Source organism: Periophthalmus magnuspinnatus, chromosome 1, assembly GCF_009829125.3.
Source record: "Periophthalmus magnuspinnatus isolate fPerMag1 chromosome 1, fPerMag1.2.pri, whole genome shotgun sequence".
NCBI lineage: Eukaryota > Metazoa > Chordata > Actinopteri > Gobiiformes > Gobiidae > Periophthalmus > Periophthalmus magnuspinnatus.
Genome location: NC_047126.1, coordinates 18,550,327 through 18,577,761, shown reverse-complemented (window position 1 = coordinate 18,577,761; position 27,435 = coordinate 18,550,327). Strand labels below are relative to the sequence as shown.

Below are 27,435 nucleotides of genomic sequence, written 5' to 3'. Positions count from 1 at the left end.
CAGCCGTGGTGTTGCTGTTGACGTACTGGAATAACGCCATTTCATTGGTTTGCTTGGTTTTCAATCATAACTCTTACTTACACTGATTGGTTGATTGGCCCGCTCGTTATCTAAGTGCTGCCCGCGGATTGGTGCAGCGCGGCGGGCGGACTCGTCCATGGGCTCGGTCTTCAAGGCTCACGGAGAGCGAATGTCGTCATGAGCGGTGGGTAGGAATTAAAACATTGGTGTTTATATTCTATCTACTTCTTTTAACATGATTTTAACAGTTGGCAGAGATGCGGTGAGGTCTTTACGCCACGCCTAGATATATATTACAGCTAACAGAGCTTTAATATGCATCTAAAAGGCAATGCACTTCCGGATAAGGGCTGCTTTTTCCAGCAACGTTATCAAAGAGTTTGACTGGCGAGCTACGCGTCAGCTAATGCTAATGCTAAAGTAAGACAGTCTGATTTGGGTTTAATTTATTCTCCCGTATTACCCATGCATGTTTTATTTAATCTAACATAAAGCCACGTAGCTCTAGCACTTATCGACCCTATTGTGATTGGAATATTCGTGTTGACTAAGCTTCAAAGGGATCAAATCAGCTTAAGCCACCGCTAGCCGCTCCTGTCTGCCCCGCTATTCACTATAGCATTAGCCCAAGATACATGTCTGTGTAAAACCAACACAGAATGTTTGATGGCGGCACTATTCTGAGGCCTTACTGCGGTTGATTGTTTTAAAAGTGTAAAATAAATAATTTTGCTGTGACATTTGCTTTGAAAGTGTGTGTGTTGTGATGAATGAGAAAGTAGCTGATGCTGAGCTGGATGCTTTCACTGCTGATGTGACAGAAAAAGAGCTGCAACTTTGTCATAGTTTTAAGTTCTGACCCTACCCTATTAGGTTTGTAATACTTTTTCTTTCAAGGCACGTATTAACTGAACCAGAATAATATTTATTACAAATTGCTGGTGATAATTGTTGATGTTGATGAAATTATGCTTTAAATGGATAATTACCACTGAGCAGTCATCCTCTGTCATTTGCCCCGACCAGTATGTTATGCATGGCCATAATCCCAGCAACAACTGAATGGGACGTTTTGGTATTTCTATGAGGAGCTGTTTGATTTGTTTTGGAAACTGGATGTACACAGTAGATGTTTGGATTGTTGATGTTGTCTTAACCTCCTAGGACATGGCGTCCACATATGTGGTCCACATATGTGGACAACATATTTTGGGTTGTCTAGGCCACAATGCAATTTTTTTTTTTTTTTAAGAACACCATACAGGAACAGCAACAATGCAAAAAATTTTCAAAACTCTTTTTTTGTAAAGGCATATGTCTTCCTGCTCCTGTCAGCAGCTCTTCACATGAAACACATTGTTCCAAGAGGCACAATTGTTGTTTCTCATTTTGTTTTTACATTCAGGACAAATGCTGCTGTGTTCAAGTACTTAATAAATACATTTTGCAAATTTTTTTGTCAAAATGATGAAAACGTCCACATAGGAGGACACTCGTTTTACATCACTTTTCTCAGAAATTTCATAATGTCCCAGGTCCCAATCAGTCTAAATAACAAAGATACCAAAGAGAAATTAATAAAGCATGTCATGCAAGAGCTCGGGTCTTAGGAGGTTAATGGGAGTATAGCTGTGTTATCATTTACATTAAGAAACATTTAGAAATAATTTACATCAAAATTACTTTATTTACACTATTAAACAGGAGAAAAAAGTTGCTACATCTTTGTTGATAAGTAAAGAAAACGCTTTATTGTTACACAATAAGCTGTAACACTGCGTAACACCATCTGCAGCTCTGACAGATCCTAATTATTTCTCCAGGGAAAATAAGTCCTGTACAAATGCTGGCTCTGATGTGTGGAGTTCATGCTAAATTTCAAGGTTTTGTCTGCCTACAAATGCCTTCATGACATTTTCAAATGCTCAAACTTAAAAATCCACCTTGTTATTCTTTTGTTTGGGTCCATATTTGTCAACAACACTGTGACTAGCAAAAATAAGTAGTTTGTAATCCTGTTCCTGATGCAGTTAATCATACAATCAAAATTGCATTGTCTATACAACGTCCTTTTACAATTAAAATATCCTCAGTTTTTTATGGGAAAAGCTAGTTCACCTTGTATTTGATGCCTCTGCAAACATGTTTGGAAAAGTATGGGATTCTTGTATTCATACAGTAGGAGAATCACTAGTTGCATTTACAATAGTTGTACAAAAAAGACTTGGAATTTTTAGGACTTGTGCAGCCCTTGTCAATGATGATGTGAGCTGATTGTAGACATGTGTGTTCTGCAGAACCACAGGACAACATGGCCGCTACCGTTGCTGTGAGTCCCAGTGAATACCTGCAGCCCTCCACCACTTCCTCCTCCTCCACCTCTTCCACGCAGGTCAGTAACATCATTCTACTCTTCCCAAACTAATGTCGTTTAAAAATGTATAGATCTACCATTATAAGAAATCAACAGTTTGCTCGTACATGTGGTTTAAATAATCAAATCGCATAGCTTGTATGCCATTTGTAATTTTTAATTGGTTTCCTTGTTAATGGCAATATTCATCTTTAAAAGCTTAATAATAGAAATGGAACATTTTTGATCCCTACATAGAATTTTTCTGACCTGCAGGCTGAATTTTTTAAATAATCACAACAATTAAGTACAGAGCTGTGGGTGGAGATAAGGGGTAGGTATAATATAATCAGAAATTTTCTGAGCAGTCAAGCCTCAAATGCAGAAGTACAGGATTACTCAGACTACAAATTTGAGTAAGCTAATAATGATGGAGCACCATTATGTCTCATATGTGTTGTCATGTAGACAAGGTTTAATATCTTGTTATGTCGAGTAATGCGTCTATTGTTGTGTAATTGAATACTTACACATTGACTAATACAAACTACTTTCAAATAAAATAAATAAACGTGCACACATAATATATATTTACATAATATGTCCCCTTCAACCTCCCTGTCTGTCCCTAGCAGCAGGACTCTCAGCCTTCTCCTCTGGCACTGCTCGCTGCCACCTGTTCAAAGATCGGCCCTCCAGCTGCTCAGGCACCAGTGTCTCCTCCTCCTGCTCAGCCACAGCCGCGGAGACTCCTGCCTATCAAACCTGCCCCCATTGCCCCCGCGCCTCCCAAAAACCTGGGCTTCCTCTCTGCTAAAGGCAACGTAATCCAGTTGCCCACTCTAGGGTCAGCGGCCCCGGGGAGCCCCATAGTACTCACAATACAACAGAGCCCTGCCCGAACCAATGTGCCCAACATACAGTATCAGGTAAAGCATTTCCTGGTTTTCAGATTATAGAATGTGATGTCATACTGCCAGATAAGGGCAAGAGCCACATTTTCTTATTGAACAAACATATATTGTTAACTGCCATAAAATATCTAGAAGGTAAATCCACAAATGTTGAACTTGATCATTTCTATTATTGACCGAAGAACTTTACACATTACAACAAAAAAATACATTTCAACAATTCCTTTTAGCTGCCTCCCATCTATATTAAATTTTTATTGGGACTGAAGAATGTTGTGACGTCATCTGAAGCCCAGCAATGTGTGTTTATATGCCTTTTTATTATAGGTAATTCAATTCAATTTATTTTTGTATGGCCCCAAATCACAACTGCAGTCACCTCACAAGGTTTTTTAAAATAGTTGATTTAACCAGCAGAAAGTTAGAAAATCAAACAGTAGTAGATAAGTCTGATAAGATTGTGTTTTTCATAAGCATTGTATAACATGTTCGAATCAAATATTAATTTGACTGATTTACAGTTACAACCATTTTACATTATTAAAAAGTTGTTTTCTTTTTTTGTTTTGGTAATACAACTGATTATCAAATCAGAGAGCACTTTTGGGTTAGGAGTGTTTTCAAAGAACAACAGCTTTATCAGCCTTAAAAAGTAACCTTGAGAAGCTTTTTAATGATTATTACTGTTACAAATATAAAAATAAATATTAGGAGCGCAGGCTACTTATAGACTTAGAGATGGGGGATGTATATTGAAAAATTTAAACTTACATAAAAAAAACTTTTAGTGGAATTTCTGCACTGCAACCAAGAAGGGTACATTTGAACACATTCCTGATACTTGTTAACATATTGTTTAAATATTGTTATTGAGGTAAATAAAAAGTCAAGATATAGATTTTTGTCTCTATCACTTGTTGATCTGTAGATGTGCAAAATTGGAATATCAGGTATATTGTCTACTTAAATGAGACACTTAAGAATTACAGCAAAAATAGCAGGGTAAAAATAAAATGAGAATAAACATCTAACAAGAGTATAAAGTAATACTTCTGCACTTGTATGGTTAATTTGATGTGCCATTCAAGTTTTGTGTAAAACGTGATCCTCAACAAAGACATTTACGGGCACTTTTTAATACATTACAAAATATCATTTGAATATCAATATCAAGGTAACGCAAATAAAATATTGAGATATTCACTTTCCCCAATATCACCCAGTCCTAGTGGTAAAATGAAATGACAAACTTTTTTATTTTGTCCTCTTAGATCCAGGCCCCACAGACCATCCAGATGATGCCTCAGGGGGGACAGATCCAGCTTATACCCAACACAAATCAGGCCATAATTGCTGCTCCAATGACTGTCCCGAGTCCGGCCCCTACCCCAGCCCCTCCCCAAAAAACAGTCTCCATCAAACCCTCCTCTGCAAAGTCAAGGAAACAACAACATCAACAGGCACAACAACAGGCACGTCAGAACAGCTCACAGAACATAGTGCAGTTACCTGGAGGTCTGACTCTGCCTTTGAATGTGGGAGCAACAGAAATGGAGGATATGATGACAGACGCTCATACAGGTCCAAACATTCTGAAAGGTCGTCGCGGAAGGAAGAAGAAGGCCACGACCAATCAGAATCCAGTTACAGTCCAGGCAGAATCTCCTCTGCAGCCACAAGAGCAAATGGAGACCATTCTCATCGAAGCAGGGGATAATATTATACAGGTAAAATAAAGGTGCTCAGTGTAACCCACGTGTCAAACTCCCGCGGGCCAAATGTGGCCCTCCACATCATTTTATGTTGCCCTCGAAAGGGTAGATTAAAAAGGTATGACAGTCTTAAAATGTCATTTTATCAGGAGATACGACGTTACACAGCCATATTTTTACATCTAGGAAAATGCATATACAACATTTGTAACTTGAATAAGTAATAAACACAGAAATGGTTAATTAACAAGTTTAAAAAGTAGTTAGATTTATTTTACATCTGGCCCTTTGACAGCAGCCATTTTGCTGATGTGGCCCTCAGTGAAAATGTGTTTGACACCCCTGGTGTAACCCATCCATCCATTTTCTTCCTCTTATCCATTTCTCCCTCAGCCCACTTTTTCCAGCCTCCGGCCTTGTGCTCGAACATGGTGTTCTTTATGGCCAAACTGTGGCTAACACAGAAGTCCAATAAGTGAACATCACTCGGGTTCAGATCAGGGAGACTGTTGACTGACTGATCACTCGTCTCCAGGTGTCATTACCCACGTGAACGCTGAAGTCCCCTGGTAGAACAGGGAATCCCCTGTCTAGTACCCCTCCCAGAAACTCCAAGAAGGCAGGATACTCTGCACTGCTGTTCGGTCCATACGCCGACACAACAGTGAGAGACCTGTCTCTGACCCATAGCACAGGAACACGACCCTCTCATTCAACTGGGTAAACTCTAACACGTGGCGGTTGAGCTCGTGGGGCAATAAGCAAGCCCACACCAGCTTGCCGCCTCTCATTGCGGGCAATGCTAGAAAATGGAGAGTCGAGCCCTTCTCAAGGAGTTGGGTTCCAGAGCCCAATCTAGTCATTAACGACTAGAGATAGTCAGGCTCTTTCCTCCCTGGCAAGGTGACAAGCCAGTTTCCATGTACGGAGATCTGGTTGTCGAGGCTCCTGCCTTCGACTGCCGCCCAAATCGCTCTGCACCGATCCCTTACGGATCCTCTTTCCTGGGTCCATGGGAGGATGGCCCCACATTGCTCCTTTGGACTGTGCACAGCCGGGCCCCATGGGGAAAGGCCCAGCCACCAGACACACACTGATGAGCACCCACCCCAGGCCTGGCTCCTGGATGGAACCCCAGTAATGCCAATCCAGGCGACGTAACTGGCCTTGCTTCTTAAACTCATCATAAAGGGCTTCTGAACTGCTCTTAGTCCGAGCCATCCTCCAGTACCTGTTTGCCATGGATAATCCTACTGGGGCATGAAGCCGCTGACAACATAGCTCCAGGATCATTCGGACACTCAAATCCCTCTGTTACAACCCAGCTCGTGTGGGGGAGGGAAGTAACAAAAAAAAGAAAACCAAGATGGTAAAATAAGAGGTAATTTAATTAACAGGAAAGTAAGGATGAACTAAACAAAAGGGAACTAAACATACATAAACAAAGGTTCATTGGAAGGAATTAAACCAAAAACAATAAAGGTAAAGTAACTAAACACAAATTTTACAATAACAAAATCTTACAACTAGACAAACGAAGAGTCTCATCAAACAAAGCCACTACCCCTGTAGTGACTGAACTGATGAAACACACACACAAAGGCATACTGGCCACCCAGGCCAGCAGCCCCGAGCAGGTGTCCCCAATCTCCTTAAATGTGGAGGGAGGCCCAGGGATCCAATCTTGGCCCAGGAATCCAGCAGCCAGGTTTAAGGGGAAGAGAAGACTTGGGGAGCACACACAACAAAATGCATAAATACAAACAAAACAAACTTAAGACGCAGGGCTGTAACACCCTCCACAATGTTAAGGTTGGCGGTTCAAGGAGGGGTTTTAATTGTAACCCCCCACCACTAAAGTTAACACCTTTGAGTTGAGGTGGCCGTTTTGTACCAGACCTATTATTCTTGTTAATATATTTAGTCTCATAACTACAGCAAACATGTCCTAGATGTCCTGGTGTGTACTCCACTAATGGCTTCTGTGGAAATGGTATTAAGCTCCTTATTTTGCATTTTTTTAATTACAACTGTTTTTTTTGCTTGAACATTCCTTTACAAATGTGCATTATTAGAGAGAGTGAGGTCCCCTCTCCAAAGATCTGACCTGTAACTTGGGCAAGTAGTGTTACCGGATTGTGTCCATGGAGAGCAAGGAGCTTAATGATATACTGTGGAACATTTTAGGCAAAGCAGTAACATCTCTATGTAGACAAGCAGGTGGCAGACCATCCAGTTACATAGTGCACCTTTTAAAGTGATCGATAGGAAAAAGCTATGGCTGTGGCTAAGCTATGGCTTGAGAACACACACACACAGTGTAACTGATTAAGTGTAGAAAGAAAGAACATGTTAATAGGAGGTCTGTGGGTGGATTCATTTATTTTTTTTATTTATTTAACCTTTATTTAACCAGGAAAAGACTCATTGAGATTAAAAATCTCTTTTCCAAGAGCGTCCTGGCCAAGAGGCCACAGTTTTAGGTACAAAAACATAAACATACACACACAATTTAAAAACACAGATCAGTCAAAATGCTTCAACAGGTTCAATTAAAACAGTTACACACTAATGATTCTGCATCCCTATTATTTAAGATATGTTTAAAAGAATCTAAGGAGGCCAGCTCCTTTAATTTCAAGTCATTTTGTAACAGGTTCCAGGCCCAAGGAGCAGAAAACTGAAAAGCCTTTTTCCCAAACTCAGACCTAACCCTGGGAGAATAAAAACAGATCCTGTGAGCGAAGGCTGTAGGCACCAGCATCTCTCTGAACTATGTGCCTTTTCATAAAATGCAGCTAAAAAAATACCTACCTAAAGATGGGAGAAATTAAGTGAAGTGAATTGAGTCAGAACGTTACTGTAATAAAACCATTTATCACAATATTTAATGTGTGTGTCATCTGTGTTCAGGCGGGCAACAACCTCCTGATCGTGCAGAGTCCAGGGCAGCCAGCGATGGTGCAGCAAGTACAGCTGGTGCAGCCCAAACAGCCAGAGACTCAGGTGGTGCAGATCCCACAACAGGCTCTGAAGGTGGTTCAGGCCGCGTCTGCCACTCTGCCCCCTGTCCCACAGAGGCAGGGTGGCCCCACCAGCATCCAGGTGTCCCCTGCCGATCCCACGCCCACACAGGTAACTACACTCATCTGTGGAGAGCCATTTACAGACCACACCCACACAGGTAACTACACTCACCTGTACAGAGCAGTTTACTGGCCATACCCACACATGTCTTAACTTATTTGGCTTCATACTGTCCGCTGCCACAGCAGACACACCGGTCTGTCTTTGTGTCCCACCGGAGTCACGTTGAAGCCAAGTGCTAAATACGCTTCATCAGACTTCCTCGTCTTACTTTTCGGGGGACTTTCGTGCATCTCATTACCTCCGTCTATCTCCGCCTTTCTTTTCATCCCTGTTAAAATGTTTTCCATAGTGTCTGTTTAGCAAAAGTCTCTCTTGTTCACTGTCCTGTGTCATGAGCTGTTCGCTCCTCCTGTTCTTTGCTGTGTGCACGCTGCGTACGCACTGTCTACAGTATCTACAGTGTCATACGCGGAGTCATACACGCCCCCCTTGGCATCTCACCACTATTTATTTCACTATTTGAGAACCACTGGATTAAAGTAGCACTGCGGAGTACAGATATAGTAAGAATATTGTAGGTCTAAACTATAGCAATAAGGTAGTCCAATGTCCAATTTTAGATCTGCTTCACTATAGCTCTAACCAAGAAATTATCCAAACAAACAAAACAGAATACAAGAGACTAATAGAAAATACTCGAACTGTAGAGGCCCTAGTGTACCACCAGTTTGAGAAACACTGCTCTACTTGTTTCACTCAGTATGCATCCATCCAGACAGTTGTGTAACAGTTCTAAAGCACAATTTTGGGCAACAATTTCCATATTTTATTAGCAAAACTTCACCAGTTTTGTGTAGTCGGTCAAACAAGCAGTTTGCCCAGTTTTGCTGTAATGTTTTTGCTGGTCTCTATGCTTCACTAGTAATTTCTCTTTTTTTTTCAGTTTTTATTCAAGACCTCCTCTGGTGAGTGGCAGGCGGTGCAGCTCCAGGAGTCAACGTCTCAAGCAACAATCCCCCCTGTTGCCACGGCTACGACCCCAGTATCCACGACGTCATCTCCTACATCGACCAATAGGAAGGCACCTCAGGGTGGGGGACGGAAGGAACGGACTCTGGCTAAAATCGCCCCGGCTGGAGGAACGATTGGCGGAGGTGTGATCACCCTGAACTCTCCCCTGTCCCCAGCTCCACAACAAACTGTTCAAACCATCAGCATTAACGGGGTCCAGGTGCAGGGTGTCCCAGTTACCATCACCAATGCTGGAGGTGAGCTTTAAAAACAACACAATAGTTTGCTCTAAATTAATCTTACACCTAGGAGATTTTCACACGTTAGTACACACTAGATTTAGTTCTGTTTATTTCACTTTTGGGTCCAACTTGTTCGCATACACCACGCATTATTCACCCCAAACACATACCATGAGCCACGTGAGAGGCCATTAGTTGATCACCGAACTTGCTTCTGTGACAACACGCTTCAAACGAACAGAGCCCCATGAATACATGCGCACATGCTCACTTTTTCCTATATGTGGTGGTCGTTTCTTTCAACTATGGCTAAATACACCATGATGACTGTGCTGGCTGGAGAAAAAGCTTTTGGAACAACACACTGACAGACCCAAGCTCACCACTGGCTGGAGGAGACTGTGGATGATATTAAGTTGATCCAAATTGCCTCATCAGGTAAAGGTGCCAAACAGTAGCTCTGCAGTGCCTATTCATAGAAATATACGTGATCTAAGCACTTTGTTACCCAATTACAAGCACTTTTACTGTCACAGCAGACTGGAAGTCGGCCTGAAGTTAGCCACATTCACGCCACACTCGTTCCGTTCCAGATTGCAGGTGAGGCCGCTCTCGGACCAACCATTTACTGCGGCCCACACCAGCTGAAGCGCACCGCACTCTGAGCGAATGCTCTTTTCCATCAACCTAATTAGTGGTAGTGTGAAAACGACCTAAGAAATACTAGTATCTTGAAATTAAACTCTTTAATATATATATATATATATATATATTTTTTTTATTAAAAAAAGGACTTTCACACACACTTTCCAAATGATCTGACAAATGACTGACAAATAATGCAGATTTGCCTCCCAATAATGCAAATAATTTTGAGTATTTGAATAGTTGACGAGTGAACGATTATCTTTTTTTCAATTATTAAACTTGTCAAATGATTTTTTTGAATTGTTGAAGACATTGATTATTTTTCAAAATAATTAGTGGTAGTGTGAAAACGACCTAAGATCAGACAAAGACCTAAAATCAGACAAAGACTTTCTGACTACATAAAAAATACTATTATATAGTAATTTAAAATATTGATTTGTCAAGATCAAGAACAATTAATCTGATTAGTTTTTTGAACCTGAAAAATATTTACACACCCTCTCATTTGGATGTTATGAAATTGCATGTACATAAAATGTTTCTGTGTGTGTCCCAGGCCAGCAGCACTTGACGGTCCAGACGGTGCAGGGTGGAGGGCTGCAGCTTGCAGCTCTGAACCAGCCCACGGTCCAGGTGGACTCTCTGACACTAGAGCTGCCCCCAGGACCAGGAGAGAAGAAGAGGAGGGTAGCCTGCACCTGCCCCAACTGTAAAGATGCAGACAAGAGGTGAGCAAGAGGATATAGGGAAAAAGAACCTAGGTTGAAATTCTTCTAATTGCTTCATAAGATTATGTCTTTCAATGATTCACAGAAGTTTCTGCTGAAATATGCTGGCTCCAAATACACTTTTAGAGTAAAATAATATCAAGTAAAAGAGAATAGGAAGTCCCAATACCAGTTTAGAAATGTTGAAAACTTGGGCAACACCATTCAGTATAACTTTAACTACTAGTATGTAGGTTTAGATCATTGTTAGTACTTATTTATGTAATATATTTTTCCTTTAACTTACAGTTTCTTGCAATACTTAGTTACAGTTCATTAGTGTTATTAGCAATGGATGCTACAACACATAAATTCTTTATAAGTGATTTATACTAATAGCTAAATAACCTCTTGCTACTACTTACTGACTTACTACTTAATTACTGCTTAGTGGTTTTGGCCCCCAAACTTAAGCGTTACTATAACTTGTGGTAGAAGATTATACTGCGGAGGACCACCACAACATTTTTTATTATTAAATTGAAATAAAATGTAGGTGTTGCATATGTGATTGCCACGTGTCTTGGTTGCAGGCCCGGGGAGGTCGGTAAGAGGAAGCATATCTGTCACGTTCCTGGTTGTGAGAAAACATTCAGGAAAACATCCCTGTTGCGTGCGCACGTCAGGCTGCACACTGGGGAAAGGCCCTTCGTCTGCTCCTGGGTTTTCTGTGGAAAGAGGTTCACAAGGAGTGACGAGCTACAGAGGCATGCGCGCACACACACAGGTAACCACAACAAAAATCATGCACAGATATAAAGTCTTCTGGCTACATTAGTCATCACCAAGTCCAGGTCAAGATCTGGAGACCACTGCTGCTTACAGAAATGTCATGTAAACAGTTATGTAAATAATCATATATAATAATAAAAAGGGGCAAACTAATGTTCCTCAAAGAAAGATTGAAAGAGTTATTTATTTTTTTCTGCAGGGGACAAACGGTTTGAGTGCAGCCAGTGTCAGAAACGCTTCATGAGGAGTGACCACTTGACGAAGCATTACAAGACTCACATAAACACGAAAAACCTGTGAGCCCTGGACTTTGAAAAAGAAACTTTTGAGAAAAAAAAATCTCAGTAATATTTAACTGTGTACAACTTGGAGCAGCGGCCAGGAAGGGACCCTATGACTGTCCCACAATGGGATCAACTCCAGGAGGTGTCTCAAAGCTAACATAGTGTACAGACTCTCAACATATTAACAACTTCTTTCTATCAGCAAAAAAACAAGATGGCAATGCTTTTTATTTTATTTATTTTATAGACTTCAAATCATCAAACAACAGTTACTTTTCATTATTTAGCTTCAAGATTGGATTTTATATGCAAAAAAAACCTGGTTTGTATGTGGAAAATGAAAAAAAAGTTACGAATTGGCCCAAAAGATGTTGCCTAGGATCCAAAATGTTCACTCCTTCAATACTTTACAAAGATGTGAGTCTGGTCTCCAGTAAATCTCCCATTTTCAAACTAAACTGTTAATAACTGAGACATAAATTTAATTTTATTTATAAATCATAGGTGACCAATGAGCTCCTTCATTTCATATGTATCACTGAGGAAAAAAAAAACAAATCTGATAGCACCATCACGTTTGGTTCTGGCTGAGACGCAATGGGGGCCAGACTGATATCAACCTGTATAAAAAATACAGAGATATTCTGGATTCACCAGGCAACAAAAGATGTTGAATTGTAAGTATTTAATATGACTTTATTTGACTTTTATTTTGAGTGAAATTGTGAGTTTTATTTCAGAAATACTTCGGCAAAATAATAGAGATAAATTGTAGGGATGCACCGATACCAATACTGTTATTGGATATTGTGCCAATACTGAAAAATTTGCTGGATCAGATATCAGCTTCAAAATATTGTTTCAACTGATACCGCTGTTGGACATATAAATTTATGTAATATGACTATTTACTGCCGTTGGCCCAGAAAGTCTATGTTTCAACTTTTATTTATACAAAGGGATAGATAAATAACAGATACATAACACATTTGGATCAGTTTTTGTCTTTTTATTTTTGCTTTACGAAAATAAAACGCTGTTTTCAGTCTCTGCCTTGGTTATCAGTTGATATCTGATATTGGCAGATACTTAAATCTTTAGTATCAGAATCGGAACTGAAAAAGCTGGATTGGTGCATCCCTAGTAAATTGTGGTGAATGTGGTACCAATGGCCTTTTTGGTACATCATTTGCTAATTTAATTGAATGGAGGTGAATAGATGACCTGCCATCTTAAAAATATTTATTTTAATTAAACTAATTTATGATATACTTAATTTTCAGGCCGTTTCTTCGTTAAGCATAGGCACAATTTATGAATTTAAAGGTGCATTATGTAACTTTTCTGATGGGATGGTTAGCCACCTGCTTGTCTTCACGGATAAGTTATTGTTTTGCCTTGAATGATCCACAGCATGGCAATAAACTTCTCTGTGTTGCTGTTATTCAGCTAAAGGTGTAATTGCTCAAAAAAATTACAGTGAACAGGGTTGCCTATCCACACATGCAACTTGCTTGTCTCCATGGTGATTGAGGTTTATGCCATACTGTGGAACATTCCAGACAAAGCAAGAACATCTCCATGGAGACAAGCAGGTGGCAGGTCTTCCACTTGAAAAGTTACTTAGTTAAAAAGCTAATTCTTACATAATAATCTGAATTAAATCAGTGGTTCTCAATGTTTAATTTTATCCACATTTTTGTTTTTGTTTAGAAGTGCGTTTAGTAATGATATATAATCCCTTTTAGACATAGATTTAAGGCTGTGTACTGTGTTTTTCTTTGGTGACACTTGTGAAGTTTGGTATTTGTGATCCACTGAACTAATTTATGATCTCCTGTCAATACATACAAATAACAATGGCAATATTTTTACTGCTTACTACTGATTTCTGTCCATCTTGTCCAGAGTCTGTAATAACTTAACAAAACTAAAATATGTTGTTTTCCAATGTCCTGGTAAAGAGTCCCAGCACCTGCTAGTCTCCAGGGAGATGTTCTTGCTTTTCCTGGAATATTTCACAGTATGCCATTAAACTTGCCTTATAGGTCAGATCTGTATGCCATGTAGGTCAGATTTGTGGAAAGGTGACCACACTCACAATAAGGCATGTTTTCTGAAGAAATTTTTAAACAGTAAAAAACCTTTGATTTAATAGATACAAGTTAGATAGGTTTAATGCCATACTGTGAAACATTCAGTCTGAAAATAGTGGAATGGCATCTCCATAGACAACCACATCTCCATAGACAAGCAGGTGGTGGACCCCTCACCAGAAAAGTTACATAGTGCACCTTTATCACCATCTTTACTTGGCTGCATAATTTATTAAATTACTTTATTTAAAATGGTACTTCAATATTACACCCCACTGCCCATTATTTTGGCCTTTCCCTTGTTTCTGAATCATCGGTTGCTCAATCTTGAACTAACTTATTGCTCCATCTAGTGGCGGTTTTGAACACTGTCAATTCAAGCAATCAAAGTTGCATTCGATTACAAGACACCAGACACCTTTTTTTTTTTTTTTTTTTTTATTGTTACTGATTTATTATTAAAGTATTTTGAAAATTATCAGAAATATACTTTAGAGATTTTAAATTGCATTGTGCTCATTCTATAGTAAGCACTACCACTGAAAAAAATACTGGAGATTGCCCAGCTCTGGTACCTCCTTAATGAGAAACAAAATCAAAAGCCAACATAAATTAAAATAATTCCTGGTTTAGTCCTGGCTTAGTTCTAATTTGCTCCTAGCTAGATTTAGTTGATAGCATTATCAACTACAAAGAAAATAACTTAAATATAAGCTGTATGAGTTTGCTTTTGTTTGCTACCCCAAATTTCAGCTTAAACTAAAATCATTTTTACAAAATAGATATTGATTTTAAATATGTATTACACCTTCATGTGGTTATTTGGAAAAGATGCTGACAATCAAGTTGAAGCAAAAATACCACTGCATAAAATTCCCTAATATAGCTTTAATATGGGATTCTTTTGTTTAATGCACTATGAAGTTATGATTCAGTTGCATCATGTAAATAGTCATTATTGGAATACAAAAACTAAACCAGGGCTAGACAATTTGGCTAAACTAGGACAAAATTAGGTCTACCGATATATACATTTTCAAAAAGCATCCTGGAAATGTGCTTAATTCTATACTACACCTCATACTATTATTTTTTTATATTTAAGGTGGCTATTTTATTTGTCAGAATTAAGTTATTATTTCCAATTATTTATAACCAAGAATCACTTGATATGTTCTTGAAATATCTGTTCAAATTTTAGATCTGTAAATCTTGTACAATCTCTTGACTCTTTTCACAATTAACGTTTAGGTTTTACCCCTTTCTGATTTCCCTAGTTTGGGAATTCATTTAGAAATACAAATTATTAGAGAAAATGCAAAAGTCTATATCTGTCTCATACTTAATGATAGTTCACAAGATAAGTATCCCATTAAACTGAATCTAAAAGTTCAATAATGCTTTATAAAAACTTTGTACAACTTTGCATTTTAAATTATTTACTTTTAAAGGCCATTCATTTTAAAGGGTCAATATTTTGTACTGCTTTTTGAGAGTTGCCTGTACATAGAATTTGTGTCTTTAAAAGGCATAGTAAATGTAGGAAGCTGCTGATACTAGAAGGATTTTTGTACAGCGTGTAAAAATAAAATGTTATTGTCAAACTCGACTCCTACTTTGTTAAAGATGTGAAGACCCTTTTCTACTGAATTACTGTTGCCTTAGACGCTGCATCTGCATCTTCATGTTAATATGATTTTGTTTGTCTTCTTATAACTTAAACTCAACTGTTGTGCAAGAATTTAAATGATAGAATCCAAATTTGTAAAACTTCAATCTTGATGGTGAATAAATATAAGGATATTTTTAAATTGTTGATATTTTTATTGGTTTTATTCTCAGCTGGTGTGCTTGTTGGACCTAAATCAAAGAGTACAAAGGTGCATCATGAACAGATGTAAATGAATTATCATGTTCATGTCCATCCATCTTCTACAAATTAACAGTCTCCCTCGGGTCATTTCTATGATCAGGACTTTTCACTGCCGCAAATTTGTGAGTTTAGGCCTACTCTCAGTATGAAGTCCCTCTATACTTGCCCATAACCAGGTAAACAAAACTCACTTTTAACCTCAAAAAGGGAAACTTCTGGACTCTCAACTCTAGTCCAAAGAGGGGAGGCTAAAACCACCCAGTGTCCAGAAAAATCCATCCACATGCTCGGAACACCTCTCTAGGGAGACATCCAGGAGGCATCCTGAACAGATGACCGAGCCACCTCAGCTGGCTCCTCTCGACGTGGATGAGGTGGCTTTACTCCAAACTCCTCCCATGTGACCGAGCTCCTCACCCTATCTCCAGGGGAGCGCACAGCCACCCTGCGGAGGAAACCCATTTCGACAGTCCTTTTGGTCATTACCCAGAGCTCATGACCATGGGTGAGGGTAGGAACGTAGATTGACCGGTAAATTGAGAGCTTTGCCCAACTCCTTCTTTACCCCAACAGTCTGATACAGCGACCGCATCACTGTAGATGCTGCACCAATCTGCCTGTCAATCTCACGCTCCCTAACCCTAACCTTCCCTCACTCATGAACAAGATTTTGAAATACTTGAACTCCTCCACTTGAAGCAAGGACTCACAACCCACCTGGAGAGGGCAAGCCACCTTTTTCTGGTCGAGAGCCATGGCCTCAGATTTGGAGGAGCTGATTCTCATCCCAGCCACTTTACACTGAAAAGCTCGATGAAGCCATCAGGACAACATCATCTGCAAACAGCAGAGATGAGATCCTGTGGTTCTCAAACTGGACCCCCTCCGTCCCCTGGCTGCGCCAAGAAATTCTGGCCATAAATACAAGTCCAGTAACAAAGGGCAGCTGTAGCCGAGTTCAACATGCATTGGGAACAGGTCTAACTTACTACTGGCAATGCAAACACAGCTCCTGCTCTTGTCATACAAGACCAGGATAAAAAATGCACTGCTCCTCCCGAATCCGAGGTTTGCTTATCAGTCATATTATCAGCCTGACGGCAACCCTTACTTCTGGTGGGGCTCTGCCAGGCATTCCCAACAGACCCTCACAATACGCTTGGGTCTGCCAGGTCTGTCCGGCTTCCTCCCCAGCCAGTGTATCCAAACTCACCACTAAGTGGTGATTGATTAACAGCTCTGCCTCTCTCTTCACCCGACCTAGGGTGTCCTGGTGCCACATGCACTGATGCACTGATGGACACCCTTGTGCCCAAACATGGTGTTCGTTGTGGACAAACTGTGGCTAACACAGAAGTCCAATAACAGAAGGCCACTCCAGTTCAGATCAGGGAGGCCATTCTTATTGATCACGTCCCTCCAGGTGTCGCTGTCATTGCCCACATGGGCGTTGAAGTCCCCCAGTAGAACAAGTCCCCGGGTGGTGCACTGTCTAGTACCCCTCCCAGGGACTCCAAGAAGGCCTGGTACTCTACACTGCTGTTTGGCCTGTAGGCTGACACAACAGTGAAAGACCTGTTCCAATCCGAAGGCGCAGGGACGGGACTCTCTCATTCACCGGGGTGAAGGGGTAGGACAATAAGAAAACTCACACCAGCTCATTGCCTCTCCTTGTGGGCAACGCCAGAGAAATGGAGAGTTCAGCCTCTCTCAAGGACATGGGTTCCAGAGTGCATGGAGGTGAGGCCAACTATGCCGGTAATGCTCAACCTCCCGCACAAGCTCAGGCTCCCCCCCGAGCAAGGTGACATTCCATGTACCCAGAGCTAGACTCATTGTCCAGAGATGCGGTTGTCAAAGTGCCCGCCTTCGACTGCCGCCCAGATTTACCTGCACTGGCCCCTTATGGATCCTTCTGCAGGTGGTGGGTCCATAGTTGGATGGCCCCACGCTGCTTCTTCGGGCTGAACCCAGCCGGGCCCTGTGGGGAAAGGCCGAACACCAGGTGCTCGGTAACGCTGGCCCAGGCGACCTAGCTGACTTTGCCTTTTCACTCAACATAAAGGGCTTCTGAAATGCTCTTAATCTGACCCATCCCTCAGGACCTGTTTGCCATGGGTGACACTACCAGGGGCATGAATCCTCCGACAACATAGGTCCCAGGATCATTTGGGTGCTCAAACCCCTCCACCACATTAAGGTGGCGGTTCAAGGAGGGAATAACAGCACATAGTGCTATCCTGATAGACAATATTTTCTGAAATGTTCTGGACAGCAACATAATTGGTGGTCTGTTATTAAATGACATCAGTGATCTAGTCTTCATGTTGTATGATGTCAGCTGAAAAATATCCAAAGATGTGAATAGAGTCTGTTACCGTTGGGTTATAACAGATCAATCAATAATGGCTCTTACGAATGATTTAGCAACTCATAACTGGGAATTTATTTATGAAGACTCTGATGTAAACACTATGGAAGCCCGTTTCCGCCATGAAAAAAAAAATAAAAGCCCCACAGAAAGTCGAAATTACGAGTTTAAAACTCGTAATTATGAGTTTAAAACTCGTAATTATGAGTTTAAAACTCGTAATTATGAGTTTAAAACTCGTAATTATGAGTTTAAAACTCGTAATTATGAGTTTAAAAACTCGTAATTATGAGTTTAAAACTCGTAATTATGAGTTTAAAACTCGTAATTATGAGTTTAAAACTCGTAATTATGAGTTTAAAACTCGTAATTATGAGTTTAAAACTCGTAATTATGAGTTTAAAACTCGTAATTATGAGTTTAAAACTCGTAATTATGAGTTTAAAACTCGTAATTATGAGTTTAAAACTCGTAATTATGAGTTTAAAACTCGTAATTATGAGTTTAAAACTCGTAATTATGAGTTTAAAACTCGTAATTATGAGTTTAAAACTCGTAATTATGAGTTTAAAACTCGTAATTATGAGTTTAAAACTCGTAATTATGAGTTTAAAACTCGTAATTATGAGTTTAAAACTCGTAATTATGAGTTTAAAACTCGTAATTATGAGTTTAAAACTCGTAATTATGAGTTTAAAACTCGTAATTATGAGTTTAAAACTCGTAATTATGAGTTTAAAACTCGTAATTATGAGTTTAAAACTCGTAATTATGAGTTTAAAACTCGTAATTATGAGTTTAAAACTCGTAATTATGAGTTTAAAACTCGTAATTATGAGTTTAAAACTCGTAATTATGAGTTTAAAACTCGTAATTATGAGTTTAAAACTCGTAATTATGAGTTTAAAACTCGTAATTATGAGTTTAAAACTCGTAATTATGAGTTTAAAACTCGTAATTATGAGTTTAAAACTCGTAATTATGAGTTTAAAACTCGTAATTATGAGTTTAAAACTCGTAATTATGAGTTTAAAACTCGTAATTATGAGTTTAAAACTCGTAATTATGAGTTTAAAACTCGTAATTATGAGTTTAAAACTCGTAATTATGAGTTTAAAACTCGTAATTATGAGTTTAAAACTCGTAATTATGAGTTTAAAACTCGTAATTATGAGTTTAAAACTCGTAATTATGAGTTTAAAACTCGTAATTATGAGTTTAAAACTCGTAATTATGAGTTTAAAACTCGTAATTATGAGTTTAAAACTCGTAATTATGAGTTTAAAACTCGTAATTATGAGTTTAAAACTCGTAATTATGAGTTTAAAACTCGTAATTATGAGTTTAAAACTCGTAATTATGAGTTTAAAACTCGTAATTATGAGTTTAAAACTCGTAATTATGAGTTTAAAACTCGTAATTATGAGTTTAAAACTCGTAATTATGAGTTTAAAACTCGTAATTATGAGTTTAAAACTCGTAATTATGAGTTTAAAACTCGTAATTATGAGTTTAAAACTCGTAATTATGAGTTTAAAACTCGTAATTATGAGTTTAAAACTCGCGGACCAGGTTAAACCAGTCCGGACCAGGTCACTGGTCCGGACTGGTTTAACCTGGGAGACGTGAAAGGTCGGATGAATCCGGAGAGACGGGGGTAACTGGAGGCGCACCGCCGATGGATTTATGATCCTCATGATCTTAAACGGTCCCAGGAATCGGGGGGACAGCTTACGGGAGTCCGTCTTCAGCGGGACCGTCTTGGCGGAGAGCCAAACCATCTGGCCAGGTTGGTATACGGGCGCCGGGACACGGTGGCGATCGGCCGTCGCCTTAGTGCGCGCTCCAGCCCGAAGAAGGGCCGCCCTGGCCTTCTTCCAGATCCGGCGACAGCGCTGGAGATGGCGCTGAACAGACGGGACGGCGAGGTCCCTCTCCTCCGTGGGAAAGAGGGGGTTGATATCCCAGCGATGCCTCGAAGGGGGACATACCAGTGGCGGAACTCACGAGGGAGTTGTGAGCGTACTCTATCCAGGGCAGGTGAGTACTCCAGGTCGCGGGGTTGGCGGAGGCTGTGCACCGTAGGGCCGACTCCAGGTCTTGGTTGGCCCGCTCCGTCTGCCCATTAGATTGTGGATGGAACCCGGACGTGAGGCTAACCGTGGCCCCCAAACTGTCGCAGAAAGACCGCCATACCTGAGAGGTGAATTGGGTCCCTCTGTCGGACACGATGTCCACCGGGATGCCGTGGAGTCGGAAGACATGACTGGTCAGCTGGTCGGCAGTTTCTTTGGCTGTGGGGAGCTTAGGCAGGGCAACGAAATGGGCGGCCTTGGAGAAGCGGTCCACAATGGTGAGAACCACCGTGTTCCCCTGGGAAGGGGGAAGGCCCGTCACGAAGTCCAAGGCGATGTGGGACCAAGGGCGACGAGGAACTGGGAGAGGATGCAAGAGACCAGAAGGGGGTGAGTGGGAGGCCTTGGCCCGAGCACATACCTGGCAGGCGGCGACATAAGCCCGGGTGTCTGTGTCCATCGTGGGCCACCAGAAGCGTCTCCTGAGGAGGGAGAGAGAGCGACCGGCACCAGGATGGCAGGCGAAATGGGAGGCATGGACCCACTGGAGCACCTGAGACCGGACAGAATCGGGAACAAACAGTTTATCTGGAGGGCCGTTACCTGGGTCGGGGTCGTTGGTCTGGGCCTCTCGGACGGTGTCCTCGATATCCCAATGGACCGCGGCCACCACACACGAGGAGGGGATAATTGTTTCTGTGGTGACCGGGCTATCCTCCAGGGCGAACTGGCGGGAGAGGGCATCTGGTTTGACGTTCCGAGATCCGGGGCGGTAGGTGAGGAGAAAGTTGAAGCGGCTGAAGAAGAGGGACCAACGAGCTTGACGGGGATTGAGGCGCCTGGCGGACTGGATGTACTCCAAGTTTTTATGGTCGGTCCAGACGATGAATGGTTGCTCCGCCCCTTCGAGCCAGTGGCGCCACTCCTCCAAGGCCAGCTTTACGGCAAGGAGCTCCCGATCCCCCACGTCATAATTGACCTCGGCCGAGGACAATCGCCGGGAAAAGAAGGCGCAGGGACAGAGGCGGTTGTGGGGGTCGAACCTCTGCGAAAGCACGGCCCCCACTCCCGAGTCGGAGGCGTCGACCTCCACGATGAATTGCCGTGAAGGGTCGGGCTGGTGCAGGATGGGAGCGGAGGTAAATAGTCTCTTAAGCTTCTCGAAGGCTGTCTGCGCCTCAGGAGACCAGGCAAACTGCAAAGCAGGAGAGGTGAGTTTAGTTAAGGGCGAGATAACCCTACTAAAATCCCGGATGAAACGTCTATAAAAATTGGCAAAGCCGATAAATCTCTGGAGCTGTCTCCGGCTGGTAGGAACGGGCCACTCAGTGACAGCCTGGATCTTTTCAGGATCAGCTCTTACTTGGCCCCGCCCCACAATGAAGCCCAAAAAGCTGACCTCTGCGTGAAACTCGCATTTCTCAGCTTTCACGAACAGTTTATTCTCGAGGAGGCGCTGGAGAACCTGGCGAACGTGCTGGTGATGCTCCTGGGGGGACCGCGAGAAAATCAAGATGTCATCCAAGTAAACAAAGACGAATCGGTTAAGGAAATCACGGAGCACATCGTTGATGAGGGCTTGGAATACGGCAGGGGCGTTGGTGAGACCGAAGGGCATAACCAAGTATTCGAAATGTCCCAGGGGTGTCTTGAAGGCCGTCTTCCATTCGTCTCCCTCCCTGATGCGCACCAGGTGGTACGCATTCCGCAAATCCAACTTTGAGAAGATGGTCGCACCGTGGAGGGGCGTAAATGCCGAGTCCAGTAAGGGAAGCGGGTATTTATTCTTTACAGTTATATTGTTCAGACCCCGGTAATCAATGCAAGGCCGCAGGGATTTGTCCTTCTTAGCCACAAAGAAGAACCCCGCTCCCACGGGTGAAGTGGACGGGCGGATGATTCCGGCAGCCAGGGACCCACGGATATAGTCCTCCATTGACTCGCGTTCAGGTTTAGACAGGTTATATAGCCTGCTAGATGGTAGTGGGGCACCCGGCAGGAGGTCAATGGCGCAGTCATATGGGCGGTGGGGCGGTAAAGAGAGGGCCTTGCTCTTGCTAAAAACCTCCCCCAGGTCGTGATATTCAGCAGGCACCGAGGACAGATTGGGGGTGTCTGGGGACGGATCAGCGACAGGAACGGACCTCCCGGCCGGAGGGAGGGCGGACCGAAGGCACTTGGCGTGGCAATCGGGACTCCAGCCCGAAACTCCGCCCCTGGCCCAATCGAAAACAGGGTTGTGGGCGCGTAGCCAGGGGTAACCAAGGACCAGAGGAGAAGCGGAGGAGGACAGGACATGAAACTGACGGTTCTCTTGGTGGTTGCCGGACAGAATCACGGTGACAGGTTCTGTGATGTGAGTGATGTGCCCCAGAAAACGTCCATTGAGCCCCTGGGCATTTAAGGGGCGTTCGAGGGGCTCCAGGTAGACCCCGAGCTGCTCCGCGACTTGGGCATCAATAAAGTCCCTCTCAGCCCCGGAGTTGATAAGGGCGGAAACGCATAAGGTCTGTGCGAACGCACAGGGTGGCGCTGAGCCGCAGTCTATTAGAAGAGTCCAGGATGTGTTGCTCGCCCACCAGTACTCCCAGCGCTACTGGTGGGCCCCCCCTTTTGGCCGAACTGGGCAAGTGACCACATAATGTCCGCGCTCACCGCAGTAGAGGCAAGCCCCGGCCAGACGACGCCTCCGTTGACGCTCCTCGGCCGACACAAGGGTCCTGTCGAGTTGCATGGGCTCATCCGGCGGGGGCGGGGCAGCGCGTGGCTCCGGCGGGACCGGTGACCGGCGTCTCTCTCGGCGACGAGCCCGTAGGCGGTTGTCTATACGGTGAGTGAGGGAGATGAGGGTCCGCAGGTCGGGGGGTTCGTCCCGGGAAACCAATTCATCTTTCAAAGTCTCGTTCAGGCCCCGCACAAACGCAGCCCGCAGCGCGCTGTCCGTCCAGTCCAGCTCCGCCGCATGTGTCCAGAATTCAATGGAATAATCCGCTACCGTCCTGGAGCCCTGGCTGAGAGTCAATAACCGGGAGGCAGCATTGTCCTGGTAGTGCGGGTGGTCAAACACCAGCTTAAACGTGGACACAAATTCATTAAAATCCAGGCTATCCACAGACGTCTTCATTAGGCGCGCCTCTGCCCACTGGAGAGCTCTGCCCCGGAGTAATCCACATATATATCGGATCTTGGTGGCCCCCGAGCTGAAACGAGAAGGGCATTGCTGGAACATGAACTCGCACTGGAACAGGAATCCGCGACAGAGGTGAGGTTGTCCAGCATACGGCTCCGGATCCGTGCCTCTCGGCTCCGGGAGGCGTGGCGGCTCTCCAGCTGCAGCAGGCGGGGTGACGAGGAGCGCGGCCACCTGGTGGTTAAGCTGTGCCACCTGCTGGGACAATGTCTGATTTAGCTCCAATAGAGTTCGAATGGATTGTTCATGCTGACCCAGCACCGCCTCGGGGTGAGAGTGCGTGAGGCGGCGCGTCTGGTCCGGATCTGAGCCTGCTTGGTCCATAGTGGCCAGACCGTTCTGTCGTAACGGTGCGGATAGGACCAAAAGATGCAGACCAGAGCAGTTTAACAGTGTTTATTTACAGCGGTGAAAATGCAGTCTTTAAACAGGTCACAAGAGCAGGTACAGGAACCGGGGAGCGGGAGACGGGTCAGGCGGGTGCGGTGCAGGTAGAGGCGGGCAGGACAGGACCAGGACGGGGATAGAAGCAGGTGCGGTACCAGGGCAGGCGGATCAGACGAAGACCAGAGCGGGGAGCGGGTGACAAACCAGAGACCAGGACCGGACAGGAGACGAGACGAGCAGGAGACGAGACGAGCAGGAGACGAGACGAGCAGGAGACGAGACGAGCAGGAGACGAGACGAGCAGGAGACGAGACGAGCAGGAGACGAGACGAGCCGGAGACGAGACGAGCAGGAGACGAGACGAGCAGGAGACAAGACGAGCTGGAGGCGATACCGGGACTGGAACGTGGCGGCAGGAGCTGGGCGAGTAGAGGCAGGAATCTGGAGGGTGCATAAATCCAAATGAGCATTTGCAGGAAAGTACCATATAACAAAGCTTAGCTAGAAACATTCACGTTTTACACACGGACGGTCTGGCACCGAGTGTAGACTGCCAAGCCTTCTTGTACTCAGCAGCAGGTGGTGGTGATTAGGCTGATGCACCCCAGGTGTGCACGGGAGGAGTCAGGCACTCCACCCAGCTCCAGACACACAGGTAGGGGAGGGGGAGAGAGCACGGGAGGACAGGGAAAACTGACATCATGACACTATATCTATCTATATATTTATCTCTCTCTCTCTCTCTCTCTCTCTCTCTCTCTCTCTATATATATATATATATATATATATATATATATATATATATATATATCTCCATCCATCCATTTTCTTCCGCTTATCCGGGGCTGGGTCGCGGGGGCAGCAGTCTAAGCAGGGACTCCCAAACTTCCCTCACCCCAGACACGTCCTCCAGCTCCTTCGGTGGGATCCCAAGGCATTCCCAGGCCAGCCGAGAGACATAGTCCCTCCAGCGTGTCCTGGGTCTTCCCCGGGGCCTCCTCCCGGTGGGACATGCCCAGAACACCTCCCTAGGGAGGCGTCCAGGAGGCATCCTGAGCAGATGCCCGGGCCACCTCAGCTGGCTCCTCTCAACGTGTAGGAGCAGCGGCTCTACTCTGAGCTCCTCCCGTGTGACTGAGCTCCTCACCCTATCCCTAAGGGTGCGCCCGGCCACTCTGCGGAGGAAACCCATTTCGGCCGCTTGTATCCGCGACCTTGTCCTTTCGGTCATTACCCAGAGCTCATGACCATAGGTGAGGATAGGAACGTAGATTGACCCGTAAATCGAGAGCTTTGCCTTTGGGCTCAGCTCCTTCTTTACCACAACGGACCGATACAGCGACCGCATCACTGCAGACGCTGCACCGATCCGCCTGTCAATCTCACGCTCCATCCTTCCCTCACTTGTGAACAAGACCCCGAGATACTTGAACTCCTCCACTTGGGGCAGAGACTCACCACCCACCCGGAGAGGGCAAACCACCTTTTTCCGGTCGAGAACCATGGCCTCGGATATATATATATATATATATATATATATATATATATATATATATATATATATATATATATATATATATATATATATATATATATATATATATATATATATATATATATATATATATATATATATACATACATACATACATACATACACACACATACACCCCCCCCCCCCCCCCCCCCACACACACACACACACACACATACTTGTTTTCCAAGACATTTGGGAACCTCATGCAGTACTGCCATATATGGGGACCCTACTTTTCTGAGGGACTTGGAGTCACCAAAACCACACTCAAATTTTTTTATATTTTTTCTTGGCCCAGGAAAAAAAAGTGAACCAAAATCTCCATTGTTTTCTTGTTTGAGATTTTCCTCCACTTGGGGCAGAGACTCACCACCCACCCGGAGAGGGCAAACCACCTTTTTCCGGTCGAGAACCATGGCCTCGGATATATATATATATATATATATATATATATATATATATATATATATATATATATATATATATATATATATATATATATATATATATATATATATATATATATATATACATACATACATACATACATACATACATACATACATACATACATACATACATACATACATACATACATACATACACACACACACACATACATACACACACACATACATACACACACACATACATACACACACACATACATACACACACACACATACATACATACATACACACATACATACATACCCCCCCCCACACACACACACACATACTTGTTTTCCAAGACATTTGGGAACCTCATGCAGTACTGCCATATATGGGGACCCTACTTTTCTGAGGGACTTGGAGTCACCAAAACCACACTCAAATTTTTTTTATATTTTTTCTTGGCCCAGGAAAAAAAAGTGAACCAAAATCTCCATTGTTTTCTTGTTTGAGATTTTTCTGGTTTTTGGTGACTTTTGCGGTCACACCAATTATGTAGTACTGGGTACAACCACTAGATGGCAATATTATTTATTTTTATTTTTTCCCCTTTTTGGCTATATTTTTCCATAAATATTGACTTATGACATTTGCATCATTCAAAATTGGAACACCTTAAGTTGAAATCTGACAAATTAGGACAATATATCCTAATAAAAGATTAGATGTAAATGCTCTTCAGTGATGAAAGACTAATACATAGAAAATGATACATATATTGGCCACATTAGAAGTTTATAGCTGCGTGCAAATCCAATGTGGCAATAATTTTTCAATTAAACCAATGACGTCAGCTACAGGCTTTCAGAGACTGGACTTTACCGGACTGACAAAAGCTCAGTGTTGATTGGAGAAGTGACTTTCTGCAGCTTAATGACTGAAGTGAGTCAAAAAGCACATTAATTAAGCTACAAGTATTTTGGCATTAATTGGGGTTTCCATTTGAGGAATTATTTAAATCTGTCTCAAAACTATTCAAAACCTTTATTCACAAATGTGCATAAGTGATCCCATTTATTATTTAGGGGAGACTGGGGTAAATTAATGGGGTGGGCTACTTTTCGCATTAGTGGGTTTTCTTTAAGACAGGATATTATTTGCATTAAAAAAAATACAATGGCTGAACATGACAGCATTGCTTTAATGTCAACAAATCTTATTTTGACAGAACATATTTGTCAACATTAAAGTCCAAATGTACGACGGAGTATAAGGGTCACTTAAAAAAAAAGCGGGCGCTACGAGAATAAAAGTCGTAATATTACGAGAATAAAAGTCTTATTTTTATGAGAGTACAGGCAATTAATCTCAAATCGATTGTCGTCATATTGAACAAATTTATGACTAGGGCTGGGTATCATTAAGAAACTGCATATATGATACAGAGATATATGAGCCCCACATTTACATTTACACAGAGACATGTGCAGTTTAACGACTCTGAAGAATCACAATATATCAACTAAAACAACTTTGACACTAAAAGTCTTTGTTAAACCAAAGTTAATATGAAATAAACCGATTTTAATCATCAAAACAGTGAATCAAATGTTCTGCATAAATGAGTTTCTTTTCTCTAAACAAGCCGCACAAATGTAGCGCTGTGACAGAATAATTTGGTAAAATATACAAAAAAAAATACTCTTGGCGATATATCGATACAGCAGCGCACGATA

General features: G+C 42.7%; 1 protein-coding gene across 4 annotated transcripts; it reads left to right on the top strand.

Annotated features, from left to right (window-relative positions):
• The first annotated feature begins 132 nt into the window (after positions 1-132).
• sp2 (sp2 transcription factor) lies at positions 133-15,477 on the top strand. Of its 4 annotated transcripts, none has more exons than XM_033973426.2 (9): positions 133-205; positions 2,319-2,413; positions 3,010-3,303; positions 4,560-5,015; positions 7,914-8,135; positions 9,034-9,358; positions 10,551-10,722; positions 11,295-11,488; positions 11,693-15,477. In XM_033973426.2, exons 1-9 carry the CDS (start codon positions 199-201, stop codon positions 11,791-11,793), a joined length of 1,866 nt encoding a protein of 621 aa, XP_033829317.1. In that variant the 5' UTR covers positions 133-198; the 3' UTR covers positions 11,794-15,477. The 4 variants fall into 4 exon arrangements, with proteins under 4 accessions (XP_033829317.1, XP_033829326.1, XP_033829329.1 ...); XM_033973435.2 differs by having other exon boundaries at positions 3,013-3,303; positions 11,693-14,273; XM_033973438.2 differs by lacking the exon at positions 133-205 and adding an exon at positions 212-441 and having other exon boundaries at positions 3,013-3,303; positions 11,693-14,273.
• The last annotated feature ends 11,958 nt before the right edge of the window (positions 15,478-27,435 follow it).

Bases quoted from the DNA above. Each gene is read 5' to 3' on its own strand.
- sp2 (XM_033973426.2), top strand. The intron at 2,414-3,009 runs GTCAGTAACATC...TGTCCCTAGCAG, and splicing joins CCTCCACCTCTTCCACGCAG to CAGGACTCTCAGCCTTCTCC. The intron at 8,136-9,033 runs GTAACTACACTC...TTTTTTTTTCAG, and splicing joins CCGATCCCACGCCCACACAG to TTTTTATTCAAGACCTCCTC.